Below are 16,190 nucleotides of genomic sequence, written 5' to 3'. Positions count from 1 at the left end.
AGATGTTCCTTATGATAGGAAGAAAGCAAATATCATTTGTGTCAAAAAAGGCCAAGGAGGAAGAGGATCAAGGAACTAAAAGCCGGAGCTACGCCTCACTCCCTGTGAAGGTAATGAGCAAGTAATTCTAGAAACCATTTCCAAACATAACAAGGACAAGGAGCAGCCTGACAGCAGTCAACATGGATTTACAAAGCAGAAAATCATGCCTGATTAACCTGTTAGCCTTCTACGATAAGATGACTGGCTTGGTGAATGATGGGAGGACTGTCGGTGTTGCTTAGCTTGATTCTAGTAAGGCTTTTGAAACTCTCTCCCGTAACACCCTCATAGACAGAGGAAGTACGAGTTAGATTAATGGACAGCGAGGTAAAAGTTAACTGAGTCAGTTAGCTGAACTGCCTGGATCAAAGGTTGTGATCAGTGGCAGGAAGTCCAGGTGGAGGCCCATCACTACCAGTGCTCCCCTAGGGTCAGTACTGAGGCCAGTCCTGTTTAACATCAGCATGGTACATATCTACCATACCTATACGTATAGTATGTATACGCCATACCTATATATGTACCATACATATAGGTATGGTATAAATATAGACACACATCCACACACACCCCTCCTATCACGTATATATGCACATAACACACACAAACACACACACATATATAAAAGTCTTCATAAGAGCACAGAAAGATACACTTAGAGCAGGTTGGGTGCAGAGTGCCTTAGCAACAGTGTATAGACCAGTATTGGTGAGACATGGAAAAATTTTCAAGTTAGGCAAATCTGAAGTTGGTGACATAGCTGAGGGCTCAAGTCAATGGGAGTCCTGCCTCAGAACGCGACAGTGGTTTCATTCTCGGTCTCTGCCTCTCCAACTAGCCACAGTAAGAGATGTGGCAAAGCAGCACCACAATCAACTACTGGACAAGGCAACTAAAAATCACAGCAGGGACGTTCTGGTGTACGCAAATAAGGAAACCAAGGTCATCCTGGATCAATGTACTATATACATCTTGAATGACTACCTCTTCTTTTTGCTTGAAAAAAGCCATGGACAAAATCATCACACAAAAAAAAAACCCAGATAACATTTATCATCACAAAACAACTCCTATGCAGAATGTCATTACTTTTACTATACAAGGCGAGATAAATTTTATCCTGCTATCAAAAGGTAAGTCTTTATAGCTCTCCATAATGACTTACTAGGAAAAAAAGATTGTGAAATCAAAATAATAGTAAAAGTGGCAAACCTTTAATCCTTTCAACATCTGATATACCAGGAACTGGATTCGGTCTTCAGTTAGTTTCTCATGCTTCATTATCTTACTCAAGTCTGTTCCCATAAATGGCATGACAAGGTAGCTTAAAAAAAAAAAAAGGAAAAAATAAATTAAAACACAATTGTATGTTATAGTTCAGTGACAATATTAAATTACAGATCATTCAATTTACCAAACAATTCCATAATCATCCCTCTGCCTTCCAAGTTTCTCTGGTTTTATCTATTTTGTTTGTCATAAAGAGGTATTTCCATAATCAATACAGGGTTGGGCAAGTTGCTAGTTATCAAAAGAGTGCAGATTCTGAACTAGTTAGAAAGAACCTAACCAAGAGCCACGTGGTATTTCAAAGACACCTACACAGAAAATGAGGACATTCACGCAATGCTATGTATCTCACAATCATGATCATAGCGTTGAACTTGCAGCAACCAAACCACCTAGATGGTTCATTCAAATAGCCCAGGTCAGACGTAACAGAAATAGAGTCAATCAAATTAGGAGGCAACAATAACTTCCATTAATTTTCATCTGGCATCATAAACTGGGATATTCAGTACTTAGAACTGGCAAGGAACACCAGCAACAGAAAGCTTGCGAATGCCAAGCTGGCATTTCAAGGCTAATCTTCACTTAAGATCCAAAACTGCTCTTCATGTTGCTTGTAGTAAACTCATCCTTCAGAGTCTATCCTTAAAGTCAGGTCTGAACACAAGACAGAGCCTGTCATGTCTGGCATCCACTTTATTCCCGAGGATAAAGTCATCAGTTTTCCTCTTCGTATGAAGAGGAGCAGATGCATTTTCACGAAGAGAAGAATTAAATTTGATCATTGTTGCATAGCTACAAATTTTATTATTTAGACTTAAATGGGTTTCCTATGGTTAAAACATGCAAATTATAATTCTGCTGATTTCTACTACTAAACTTGTATGAAAACTTCATTTATTCTATTAGAATTGTAACTATCAACAAAATAGAAATTGAATATAAAGTCATGAGGGTGACGGGGCACTGATTTAGTCACTAGGAGTTATAGGTAGTATTTTTAACATTTCCTAGATATCAAATATTTTTTTTCCCAGGACTTCAGGGATCAGGACTCAGGCTCCCAGTCCCAGCATTCACAGACAAATTTGCTATCCTTCGGATAGAAAAGATGACAATTTAATTCTGTAACTATGTAAGGACAGAGCAAATATGGAGAAGAGAATGACATTGCTTATCTCTGCCCCAGTATAACATACAAAGTGTTTCCCATCAACAGACCAAGTGACTTAAAAAATGGAGTTTAACTTCTTTGTTGATGTTCCTGACTGTTGACAGCATATTAAGTTCTCCCACTCAGACTTATTAACTATATTTTCCCAGAGGTCATTAATATATGTAATGACTCATAAAAAAGAAAAAACCAAAAACTTTTAGTGACTGTTCTAGAAAAAACAGAGGTAGGAAAAAGTCGGGCAAGAGAATCAGAGAAATCTGATTCTTTTACTTGTGAACTTCTTTTACTACTGGTAGCGATCCTCAAGCATTCATTAGGATTTTCCTCACCTGGCATCATCTGTAGAAATCGCAAGGCTCTGCACAGATTGTGATTTATGTGGATAGACAAAGCCCAAAACAATATATAACCATTAAGCACTGTAAAGAACAGGATGAAAAGGACAAATAAAAGCGTATTTTTACATATGTACAATCTGCTAAGTTTACAAATTGATTACTTCAATTTGACAGACAGAGAGGTGGTGGAGTCTCCCTCTCTGGAGACATTCAAAACCCGCCTGGACGCCTTCCTGTGCAACCTGCTGTAGGTGACCCTGCTCTGGCAGCGGGGTTGGACTAGATGATCTCCAGAGGTCCCTTCCAACCCTACAATTCTGTGATTCAAATCTTTTAGAGTCAGAGAAAGGTCTAGGTGGGTGGAGAAACAAGCAAAATACAAGAGAGTGAAAACCCACTCCTATCTAGAGTATGAAAATCCAAACTTTAGTAATCATTTATAAGCATTGGAACAGCCAACAACGGGATCAAACACTACGGGCTCACTTTTAACACTTCATCTACTACTTAAAACTTCACAAACTTATTTTTATTATTAAAAATGTATTTACAATTGACAACTGGAGTCCCAAAACAAGCTGAGGAGGTTGGGAACCTGATTAATAAGTCACTTAAATGGAAACTTGATGCCTAAAGCATTTAAGTTCTTTGCAAGTTACAGTTAAACCCCAAAATTCTTACAAAATGAGGAGCAGCAACCTGTTCTGGCACATTGCGTATGATACAAGCATGGACAATGCAAGGAATACAGATGAAGGGAGTGAAAAGCTGCTCATAGAGCAGGACTTAAATTGGTAAATATTTATGCATTTCTGATTTTGTACACCACTTCAATCAGCTGAACTTCTAAAACTGAAGGAAGTTCAACACAAGCATGAGCAGGGAAAGGACGCTGAATATTCCTTCATAAAGGAAATGGGACGTTGTCTTCAATCTCTGTTACATTGACTGGTAGAATAGAGAAGCAGGAGAGCAGAGTGGCAAGCAGAGCAGGAGCGTGCTAGAGCTAGATGTTGGCCGAGACCTCGGGTCCTTTAGGGGCTGGCTCTGGTGAAACCACCCACCTTGCTTCTGCTGCTTCTAGCTGCAAACCCGCTTGAATTTGATCTTTATACAATAAGCCACAGATAACATCTCATGACTAGTCAGCAAAAACAAAGTCTCCCTCAAATGACCCGTTTGACCTTTAGTTCACAAAACCAGTTTCTCCACTTTTGTTTTAAATGTACACACATCTACCTCTGCTCATCTCTAACAGCTTTCCCAAAGTCTTGAAAGTAAATTTTGCCATAGGTCCATGCGATGCAGTTTCACTTATAAAAATATCCCCCCTACTTGACTTGCACCTCCAAAACTTGAAGGATGATTTTAGGCTCCCATTTAAAACACAGTGCTTGAATGCTAATCATCTACATGTGTAGTTTGTTATATATGCAATATAAAATGCTAGCACAATAGGCAAGATGGACAACATCCTTTTTGGCCCACATGATCAACATGAACACACAGTCCATGTTTTCTGTACTTTGTTTTCTACATTTTCCTATCAGATAGCTTTCTTTGTTAACACATAAATATGCAAGTTTGTTTTTGAAACATAGCTACATTAGATGAAATCAAGAACAGGTCTATGACTGCAACATGAAATCTACACTAAGCCCACCAGGACTTCTGACCACTGTTTCTCTAGTGACTCTAATTCACAAGAATTGCAGCAGGGTCAGTTGCAACAAGCAAAGGTCAACAAGCAAAACAACAGACTTGCTAAATATCTTGTGTCTGAGATGCTGCCGAAAGGTGAGGGAGATGTACGTGCCTGGTGCTAGGAACGATCTGTATCTGTGCTGTTTAGACCACTGGACTCAGAAACCAATCAGGGAGTACAACAAACCACAGTGCAGATAACCAACTAAAATTCAGCATCATCAGCAGTTTTGAATTAATCCTCGAATTAGGATGGATCGCACCGGAGATGTTTCATGTAGCAGGCATGAATTTCAGCCTATTTAGGTTAAGAATTGTCCTATCATTTGGACAACCTTGGCCTTAGGGAACGGAATCAGTACTTGAAAGGTGGATTAGGGAATCCACCAAACTGCCTTTTACTAAGGGCTGAAAGAAGTACACACCTTATAAGATAGGTAACTGGTTCTAATGATGATCCGAAAACCTCAGCCTACCAATTCTGAAGTTGCGCATTAAGAGTTATATTAAGACGAAACTCAGAAAAAATCCATGAAGCAACAATTTTGGAATTCTCCATTTAAAAAAACAACAGCCCTTCTTCCTGCACACACAACGACACCCTGCTCCCAAACACAAGCAACTCGGAACTTACAAGTCATTAAACTTCTCCAGTGTTACATCTGGTGTGAACACATCCAATATTCCAATGACCTAAAAATAAGGGAGAGAAAAAAAAAAAGCAAACATGGATTAATACTGATTTAACACAAAAAATTCTGAACTGCATAATAAGTGAAAAAATATAATCAAAAATATTTCCACAGTGAGACAGGCATAAAGACAGCAGAAAGAATACCTAAAGTAGTGCCTAGCAACACCAGGATTTGTTATGTGTAAAATTTTATAACTCTGAGGGCTGTTTGACCCTGTGATAAAAAGTAAAAAAATGTATTTACTTGAACAAAAAGTTCAGAGGCTAACAGTTTTATGTAAGAGGAAAGAGTATCTATTAACTCGAACCACTGAAGTGTCAAAAAATAAACCAGACAAATCGGTTTATAACCTGAAGCAGTCTTAAGTGCTATTCTCCTAGCTGGGCCTGCTGCCTGACAATGAAGAACACTTTAAACATCTTCTAATTTCAGTAACAGGGTAATTTAGGTACATAAACTACAATATCCAATCGGGAGTACGAAGAAGAAACTAGGACTAAACTGTTTTTATAGAGAGTAAATTATCAAGACCTTAATATGATTTGCTATGGCTTATACCTTAGGTTCTCCTTAAGAGTACGTTTTGTCAAACAAAAGCAATCACTCAACAGAGGAATAACAATCTAATAAAACAGACTTCCCACCACAGTTTTTTCCTACTGGTATGGTTTCTAGCAGAATCATACCAACAGAGGAGGTGCATTATGGTCACTGCCAGTGCTTGTCTCACCAGAAAATTAAATATACAGAACTCGGTACTCCAAAAGATGTAGCTGGAATTGCCTAAAGCCAGATCTCAGCTTGGATGCAGCTTAACCCAGGTAGTGCCTAAATAGCAGAGGCTTTTGGAGTTGCTTCTCTTCTACTACTAATTCACGACCATTTCTGCCTGCCCAGAGGAAGCCTCCGAAGCCCTGGACTGCTCGTGGTGTCTCCCAGGTGCAGGCTGCCTCATCGACAGGGGTGTGCAGGGGTTCACTGGAGAGCAAGTTAGAAGACTAATAACCTTTAGAACCTTGTTCAGACCTATCTCTCCGGCCGTACAATTTAAGGACATAAGATTATATATCAAACTAAAACCGTATAAAATTGGAAACTGCCAAGAAAGACACCAGGGGTAACGGCATATTACATTGCAAAGTACTAAAAGGAGGACTGGAAAATACACTTTGACAACAATCAAGATGGATTTTGGACATTACTGCTATGTCTAAATTGCTCCACAAAACAGAGGTCTTTTAAAAAAGTGCTTGAAAGAGACGCAAGAGCAGAAATGCAGGAAAACAAATGCAAGCAAAAAAAAAGACAACTTCCGTAATTTAAAGCTTTAAATAAAAATCTCCAACTGTGATGAAATCCTTACTGCACTTATTTTTATCTTTTCCACATTCAGGGGAACTACTACAGTCAGCCTGGATATTATCAAAATGTCACAAAGATGAACAAGACAGGAAAACTAATAAAGACGAAGACAGAAAATTACAACTCTCTTTCTTTGTAGCCACATGTATCTTTGAAAAAAATCACTAATAATATTTTGCTGAAGACTGTTATATGAAACTAATTAAATAACAATAATATAACTACCATAAAACAGTAATTAAACCCACAGAGGATATGGTTATTATTTGAAGTAATACCTTCAGTGCTAACTTTATAGCAAGAATTTTTTTTTATTATTTTTTTTGCATGACAGTTTTACATAAGGTTTTCCATTTCTCTGTGGAGGCAGGGAGAGAAAGGGAGGAGAAAGGAATTAGGAAGATGTCCGTGACAACAATGGAGCATAATGCAGCTCTACGGGCATTTCCTAAGGCAGCGTGTGTACACACACAGAGCATACACAGCCAGAAAAGTTGTGTGCTCTCCAAAGATTTCAGTATTAAAAGAAAGGAAGTTAACGTTTTAACAGTAAGCTTTATCCAATATGCACTTCTTTCCCTATTAAGCCCCACTTTTTCAGAAGTCCTGCTTGTTCTTCTCAGGGAGCTATTTCCATGCCTTCATTTACCTAAGCAAGACATGTAAGAAAATAAACCCCATCACATCTGAATATAGCAGTGAAGACACAGGGGCACTACCACGAAAAGAAGGATGAAACAGTGTGGCGGCTGTACTGCATCCCTCCATGAGCCGAGGCGTTACCAGGCACCGCTGTGAAATGCAGGAGCGTGAAGAACACGTTTCCATAAAGAGCACGCCAGCCCAAAAACACACTTAATGGAGTCCACTAACATTTTATTGCTTCTCCATTCAAGTAACCAGGGTTCCCAGTAGTTACTTAATGCTGCCTGATATACAATATCTGTGACTCCTGAGGTGAGGCTGTGAACTGATGGAGACAAACTTACCATTGCTGCAAATCCTCCTGGGTGAGGAATACCACTGAGACCAACCCACAGCTCCCATTGACGGGAACCGTAAATAATAAACCAGAAAACTCTTTTTAACATACCAAGGATTTCACAATACTTCTTTTTCTTCTTCCTTTAGCTTTCCAAAAATCCTGAAATACATTTTAGGGTCCAAAGTGGTAAGGCACACTAATAGTTAATCAATACAAAAATAAAAGCAAGGGACCCATTTCCTTCTCCTCAGTGATCTTTATTTAATAGCTGTGCTTTGGGATGATTTTCCTGGCCTGGAACAGAGTCACTAGAATTTCCATTTAGGTCACATGTTTCTGCAGATATGTTAAGCACGAGGAGGTAGAGAATAAAATAAATCCTCTGAGGAAGACACAACTCCTGCTATTTCTTCAGGAAAAGAACTAGGCAAAGTATAGGAAACTCCCTTCTCCGTAATATCATGGAAAATCCTGTGTCTGTCTAAAATGCTCTCAATTAAATACAGTATTTGTAAAAAATACTTTATGATACTTAAAGATAATGTCCCAGCACAAAAGTAAGCCACCGTAAAAGAGTTACAAGAATCATTTATTTTTCACAGTGTGGCCTCCACAAAATGTAATGGGGGTATCTGTGAAACCTTCCGTAGCTCTGTTTTTGGTGTTAATTCGACACACTGACTGATGCTACCAGAGATGGAAGCACAGCTGAGGAACGAACCCAGTACACTCTGCGATGGCAACGAAAAGCATCTATGAAAACCAGCAGCAGCACTGGCCTTTCAGGGTCTCATTTTTTTTCCCCCCATTAACTCTGCCAAAAGGCAATTAGCCCCCAAAGAATGCACCTCTTTTTCCTACCATCCACCTGACTGAAAAGCAACATGGATTTCTGCAGCCTCCACTGCGGTACCTTCCTTGCTCAGGGCTCGAGGAGTGAGTGTGATACTGTGTCTCTCTCCCATCTTCCTCCAAAGCAAAACCACAGTAACAGCAAAACTATCCGTCTGCTGGTCTAACTTGTTTTCCATGGTTATGCTTTTCCTCAACATATTTAATTTGTTGATTGTGTCTCTTCCCTACGAAGCCACTGGGGGGTGGGTGACAGCATCTCCAGCCCTTCTTTTCCCTGTTATCCCTCCCCAGAAGACATTGATACTGACCACCCTGACTAACTTTAACTACTGTGAACAAATAACTAACAGCTTTTCATTGGTGACGTGGTTTCTGCCCTTCCCTTCTCAGCTGCCTCCTTTTCCAAACTTTATTCCAGCAGTGGAGCTCCTCATCTCCATCCTCCCCCGCACTTTCACGTACTGGGTTACTTTTATTCAAGGGCTGTTCCACTGCGTTTCTGTAAAGGAAAGTTTCTGATGTAAGCAGCAGCACACCAACAGAAGACTCGGATCTTGTATAAATTAATAAGTACGGTAGGTTATGTCTCTTATACAGTAAGTGCTGCTTTCTCTTGCGGATGTTACGCATGAAAACACAGTGAAGTTGAGCGGCTTTGGCACTCAGGCTACAAACGAAAGTACATTTTTTTAAGGGACATCCCTGCTGGGGTGCACTGAACTACATATTACGCTGCATTAGATTTTCTGCAGGGTTAGCTTCAACGTCACGTTCCTGCGCTGTTCCACAGCACAGGGCACCTGCATCCTTTTCACCACACTAGGAAGTCTCAGTATTTTTAAAATTGTAACTATCCACGCACAAGACTTGCACCACAGTCACCTTTCTTCCTCACCGATGACCACTACGTGACAGGAGGGATGCCTGCTGACGGACAGGGAGCCCCTTTCCTTTTCTCCTGCCACTCAGCACACCGGCAGGCCCAAACTGTACCCACGAGCATCACCACACTCTTCTTTCAAAGGACCCACAGTTAACTCCAGACAGATCCAAATCCTGTGGACTGAAACACCTTCATCTCTGGATTGGATGGCAATCCAAAGAGAAAGTTTGGCTTACAGTGCTGTGTTCCTTATTTTCATTTACTGGACAAGGCTAACCAGTCTGCTTTATTAGTACCCAAGGTCGGGGTGTGAATAAATGGCTCAATAAAGCGGCTGAAGCCTAGCCTAGGTAAAACACATACCTATTACACAGGTTTGTGAAAATAAGCAGAAGTGACAAACGACACCACTATGTTGATTTATTGGCTTTTGAGTACCAAAATAAGTGACTGTGGTGTCCTGTTAGCTCCCTAGCTGCGCTAAGCTTTCAGACCGCGGAAAAGCAGCCAGAAGTGTTTCTCCACTACAATCTTTTAACAGCAATAAACTATCCAGTTACAACTGTATTTTTGCCTTCATAAGGAGATTTGCCATCACCAACCAGAATTCCTGAATTGGAATTTACTGGCACTTGTGTACCCAAAGGATGTGAATTTTCAGCTGGTGCATTCCTGCAGGACTCACTGTGGGAAACCTCTTCTAAAACAGTGAGCATGCTTTCATTTGTAAAGGCATCGCTCATCTACAGCTCCCTTCTGGGACGGATTTTGTACACTGCAGAGGCTGCTGCTCTTCCAATGCTCACGTCAAAACTGCAAAAGATGATGGTTTTAAGATTGTCTCAGGCAGGAACACAGAGTGCCCCATTATTTTCTCTGGAACAAACTCCTCCCTTGGTTGACACTGTGTAGGTATAAATAAAAAGCCCAACATTTTTTCAAAATAAAGAAGTCGACAGAATTAAATATTAGCCAACCTAGAAGTGAAGGCCTGCATCATCCTGAGAAATGTAACTGTAGACAGACAGACAATTTGGTGTTTGTTGAAACCGGCGTTCTTTCCAAAGGGGGAAAAAAGCTTCATGGTTCTCATAACACAGAACACACTGGTCTTCAGATGTGGGAATACACCAGAGAATAATTTCCACTCATGATACAGAGTACCTTTAAACAAATACTGCAGTTGCCTCTTACATACAAGGGTTTCCAGGAAGAAAAAACATCTGTAGAATATTAAGTGACCCAAGAAACGTTTAACGGGCATTTGCCAAAAATTTTATGCCAGAAACACATCCAGAATTTAAGCTGGTACAACTGATCAGAATTCTCTTGTGTGCTTGTATGTATAAATAGGTATACACGTATGTACACACACACACGTACCACGCTGACCATATTTTCACTGCTTTAGGTTTTAAGTCAGAGACATAATAGATAGCTCTAAGGGTCTTCATTTTAACTGAGCTCAAAATGGAAAAAAACAGGGAACAAAAGCAGCACTACTGAAAAAAACAGTAGGTAAACACTCCTCTTCTATACAAGATGCAGCAAATGCCAAAGAAATAATCAAGAGCCGCTAAGGCTGTGGTGGGATGAATACTTCAAGCTAGCATGAATAAATGAAGAAAAAAACCCCACCTACCAAAACAAGTGCTTTCTTCATTCTGCCTTAGCTGTTTTTATTCCTCATTTTCACACCATTCCCCCTCTAGTGCCAGAATAGCTGTTTATGCAGCTACAGAGCGATCCGGCAGCTTATCGCACTGGAAACTAACTTTTCTTTTTGGCAATGTCTGAGGAATTGATCTGGGTTAGACTGCTGCTTAGGCAGTAGAAGTAGCTTATGATAGTTCGTGCAACACCCCAGATCCTCTCAAATTAAAAGGGCTACCAAAAAAAAAAAAAAAAAAAAAAAAGGAAAAGGATAAGAGTGCCATTAAAGACGGTGATTTGTGATTTATCTCCTAACAGCCTGCTCTTGTCTTCACACACAGCCTCTGCCCTGTGGTGCTCAGCACCATTTGTCCTCTGGTTTTGTTTGCAAAGGGTTGATGAGAAGTCCCATGCTACCAAGTTTGCGTGGTTTATATCGGAATATTCCTCACTCCACTTAAGTAATGTCCCGTTTGAGAGCCATTAGAGAGAACAAAGGTCTAGCAGATATAATGGAAGATGGTCATGCCAGCAACCAGAGTTGCCTCCTCCTGAAAACATCTAAATAGATAAGCAAATTGACCCGTGAGTTAGCTTCCTTACAAGGTAAAATACAATTCCAGTAAAATTCAGTAGGATGACTCCTACATTTGTTTTTACAGGACTCCCGGTCATCCTTCAACCCTTCCACATTAAGAAGATTAGCATATTCCTCAAAGGGTCTATAATAGAGGTCATCCAGGGTATTAAACAGTTTTCCTACGTTTTCTTCACTGAAGCGTGACGTGCTGATGAATTATATCACTGTGGCACGGGTTTAATGGTATCTTCTGCTACCTTAATGGAGCATCAGAGATGCTATTTTTAACACGATGTGTCAGACCATTACAATTTCTTCCATCATTCTGAACATAGCATAAGGCTAAATAAACTATGATAATGTATTGCTACATGCTTAACACAACACTTCCCCGAAAGCTATGAACAGCAGAGATGGTCCATCGAGAGGTAATCACAGTAAAACAAACAAAACATCACACTCGGCATGTAATCCAACATCAAATGCATCATGATTACAGAAGTCATTTTAAAAGAAAAACAGATCAGAAGAGCAAACTGGATGCAATTTTAACCATTAAATAAACAAAACCTTAAAATGGTTTATATCCTGAAGTAGGAAAAAAGTAAGATGAAGATTAGTTCTGGCAGATTAGTGCAACGTGTCAACAATATCCCAAACCTAATCCATAGCGGCAGTATGTTAGACCAGCTATCACACACCAACTCCTCTACATACTTAGATTACCAACACCCAAGACAGAGAGCACGCTGGCATCAGTATTTTATTGCGGTCTTTGAAACAATTACTTAAGTTTTATTGATTTTTTTAATAGCAGTTGTATTTATAGTACAGCCAGAAAGATAACTGCTATTTTGTAGAAGTATACTATAACGTATTAGTTAACAGAATAATCAGGAAAGATACTTCAATCACTGTTCTATTCTACTAATTCCTGTTATAGGGAAATACGCACCCACGTGAGTGGGGCCCGTTCAAAACTCCATAGCCAGACTCATGGAAGCCACGATGGTAAGGACAGAGAACGGGCAGGTGTCCTGCCACTGCTGTACGTACCAGTAAAGGTGTGCACAGCACACCGGGGACTGCTGATGTGAATGGGAATGGACCTGTCTGCCTGTAAATCCATCCCTTGGTAGAAACATGCAAAAAAAGAGGCTCTTTGACAGAATGGTGGTGGATCAAAGAGGGGTCTGAAAATCCTGACGAGTAGTGATGCTGGTTTAATTTTGGATGGGTGGAGTGGCTAAATGAGTATCCTGAGATCAGCACAGGGACTAGAAATCCTAAAAGGCATTGTTGCTATTCCTAATTCACTGCGGGCAAAACGACCGACAGGAGGGTGTGAGGCTGGGAAGGTGGATGGAAATTCTCTTGATGGGCTGTACTGCCACCTCAGCCTCATCACGGACGGGTGGAGTAGTCACCTTCTGCCTCCGCAGTGCCCTCAAATCCCTGCAGGACCATTTATTCAGTCTTTGTTCTCTAATGAGTAGATGCCATAATTCATGGCAAAACTTCTCATTAGTACGTAGACCAGATTCTTCTTTCTGTGGCCCAAACTGTTTCCTAAGACTGTAAATTATTCTCTTCCTTCATATATATTGATTTTTAACTTTTACAGATTGTGCTCACGTTCTCCAGTGAGCATTATCTTCTAGACTCTTTAATTATCAAATAAGGCCGTGGAGGGGTTCCAGAGCATTATCCTGAAGAGCATACACCAGGAGTGGAAAACGCTACCCAACAGATTATTCTGGGAAATGGAAGAAAAATAATCTCAAAATTCTGGACACAGTTAAGAGCTTGGCAACTGCACGAGCTGCTCTGCTCCCAAATGTTCAGTAAAGAAAATGCTGCGAGTATGAAAACTCATGCATGACACACAAGTTCCCTGGAAACGTTAACTCTTTAACATATACAGCAGTGGTTATGAAGCAGTTACTCCAAAGGAATCAAGTAAAGTGATCAAATGTGTTAAAAGATTCAGACTGAAATGTTAGCAGATACACAGGTTCTTAAGCCTACAAAAAGGTCCGTTTTTTCCTGGACAGTCAGGACATCCCACAGATCATTCTTCAAAATGAACCTGGATACTGTTGGTACTCACAATGTTAATACCATAACGTTAAATGGCAATAACTGGATATTGTTATTACCAGTTTCTCTTATCCTCACTTTTGATCTCTCAGCTTTCCTTGAAGGCCATCTGAATGGAGCTATGCTCTAATCTCCCACATTGTTAACATTTTAAACCAGACCCTTATGCATCATTTTAACAACTCCCTCCGAACTCTTCTTTTTTCCCCCCCATACATTCACAACGAACCGCATTTAAAGCCACTACTGTGATCCTCCAAGCCCACCCTGGGACCCTTCTCACCTGGAGGCCGTGCTTTGATTCCACAATAACTGCTTCCACACAAATCTCTCCTCCTTTATTTTTTTTCTTAAACGACTAAGCACTATTGGGACTAAGCATCTTTACCTCAATGACACTTTCAACACTTTGTTCTATGGCTGTCCGTCCACGTTACGTGGGAATCTGTGCAGAGCCTGTATCTATTCTCTGCTTCCCAACAAAGCAATTTATTTAGTCATTCACGAACTTTTCCCGTTTCACATTAGTACCAACGTAAAACTTTCAAATGCTTCATGAATGAAAAAAAAAAAGAAAAACCCTACCTTCTCCCCAAAGATACGCATGCGTACCATAGCCATCTTCATGGAAGTTGAGAAGAAAGATGCTGGCACCCAAGACACGCCGGGACAGACCCATGCTCTGCGCTCTCCTGCGTCTCACAGGAATGCAGTGATGGAGTTCATAATTTCTGGTCCTCAGTCTCTCTCATTAGCTCTGAGCACTAATTCCACCACAGTCCTAACCTTCCCCACCCAACCTTTCCTACATGGAAACGAAGTGGTGTTTCCCATAGGATATTCTAGCTTGTGCGAACTGATGTTTGTGGATAAAGGACTGACAGACAAAAGACAGACATGCAGGTCTTGCCCAAAGCCTCCCAAAATCCACGCAGCCACACATCTGCCTCATCCAACCCTGCAAAATTTTCTTTCAGTTTTTAAGGTGTGTAAACTGGGGCCTCGGGGGGAAATCTGCTAGCGACCCAACTCACGTTTTCGTGCTTCATGTGTTTCAGGAGGCGCAGCTCTCGGTAGGCTCGTTTGGCAAACAGTTCGGACTGGAATGGGCGGTACAATTTCTTAATGGCCACCTTGGTGCCACTTCTTCCATCGACGGCTGAGCTTTAAGGGAAAAAGAAGAGTTTGGTGAGTGAGGACCGAAGCCGGACCGCAGCATCCTGAGACCTGCCAGGTGCCAGCGTGGCCACCCTGGGACAAGGCAGGAGACCACCTCCCCAAAACACCTCGCCAGCAGTTCCAGTCGTTTAAAAGGCCTCGTGATGAAAAGCAGCCAATTTTCAAAAGCTTTAAAGAGGAACATCTGGGGAGGAAGGAAAGGGAAAGAAAAAAAAAAAAAAAGGAAAAACCAAAAGAAATAATCCCCAAACCAGCACCAACACTTGGCGTCCCATCCCGAGGGCCAACACCCCGCGTTCCGGGGACGCTGCCGCTCCGGGGGCCGGGTAGGGCAGGGCTGGGAGGGACCGGGCTCCCCCCGGGCTCCGCTCGCTGCGGGGACGAAGCTACGCGTGTGGCGGCGGGCCGGCCCCCCCCGGCGGCACAGCCCGGCTCCGCGGGGGCGGCCAGGTGGGCAGCGGGGCCGCCCCCCTCCGCCCCCGGGCCGGGCCGGGCGCAACAACCGGGAAAAGTTGGCAGGGAAGACGGGGAGAGGGGGCCGGGCCGGGGCGGGCAGCGTCCCCCCAGCCCCGGCCGCCCCCGGCCGCCCCCGCCCGCGGCCGCCCCGCCTCGCCCCGCTCACCAGACGGCTCCGTAAGCGCCGGACCCCACGGGCTGCAGGTCCCGGTAGCGGTCCCGCACTTCCCAGAGGGTCTTGGTGATCTCCTGCCGGTAGAAGCCGTTCTTGGGGGAGGACATGGCGCTGCGGCCCCCCGCCGCCACCCGCCGACAAAGAGCCCGGGCCGGGCCGGGGCTGGGGGGGAGCGGGAGCGGCCGGCGCCGCCGAGCCGAGGCGGGCCCCGGCGAGGGGCTGGGCTTGGGCGAGCGGCACCGCCCGCCCCCACCCCGCCCCCGCCCCGCCGGCCCGGCCACCGCGCACCGACACCGGGCCCCGGGCACCTGGGACTCCGCCGAGGCGGGGGGCGTGGAACCGCAGGGTGTCCCGGCGGTGCTGGGGGCTGTCCCCAGCCGTCCCGCCCGCCCGGGCCTGGCGGCAGGGGAGCAGGTGCCCGGGCTGTCGCTGCCCGCACAAGTCATGGAGTCGTGGAATGGTTTGCGTCGGAAGGGACCTCAAAGATCATCCAGTTCCCACCCCCCTGCCGTGGGCAGGGACACCTCCCACTAGACCAGGCTGCTCAAAGCCCCATCCAGCCTGGCCTTGAACGCCTCCAGGGATGGAGCAGCTTCCCCAGGCAACCTGTTACAGTGCCTCACCACCCTCAACAGTAAAGAATTTCTTCCTGATACCTCATCTAAATCTCCCCTCTTCCAGTTTGAAGCCACTGCCCCTTGTCCTATTGCTACACG

At 43.0% G+C, this 16,190-nt stretch overlaps 1 protein-coding gene across 2 annotated transcripts in view; it reads right to left on the bottom strand.

Moving 5' to 3' along the window:
• The window catches only part of MAPK12 (mitogen-activated protein kinase 12), a 38,673-nt gene extending 22,994 nt beyond the window's left edge, over positions 1 to 15,679 (bottom strand). The window contains exons 1-4 of one of the 2 annotated variants that reach the window (XM_054188542.1): positions 15,466 to 15,679; positions 14,699 to 14,828; positions 5,186 to 5,244; positions 1,255 to 1,366 (exon numbers count right to left, since the gene is read on the bottom strand). In XM_054188542.1, the coding sequence (XP_054044517.1) occupies positions 1,255 to 1,366; positions 5,186 to 5,244; positions 14,699 to 14,828; positions 15,466 to 15,581 (417 nt within the window). In that variant the 5' untranslated portion in view covers positions 15,582 to 15,679. The remainder of the gene's footprint in view (positions 1 to 1,254; positions 1,367 to 5,185; positions 5,245 to 14,698; positions 14,829 to 15,465) is intronic. The other variant, XM_054188543.1, reaches the window with a different exon arrangement.
• Between the last annotated feature and the right edge of the window lie 511 nt (positions 15,680 to 16,190).

Source organism: Rissa tridactyla, chromosome 1 (assembly GCF_028500815.1).
Source record: "Rissa tridactyla isolate bRisTri1 chromosome 1, bRisTri1.patW.cur.20221130, whole genome shotgun sequence".
In the NCBI taxonomy this organism is placed as follows: Eukaryota; Metazoa; Chordata; class Aves; order Charadriiformes; family Laridae; genus Rissa; species Rissa tridactyla.
This window is presented reverse-complemented; position numbering and strand designations above follow the sequence as displayed.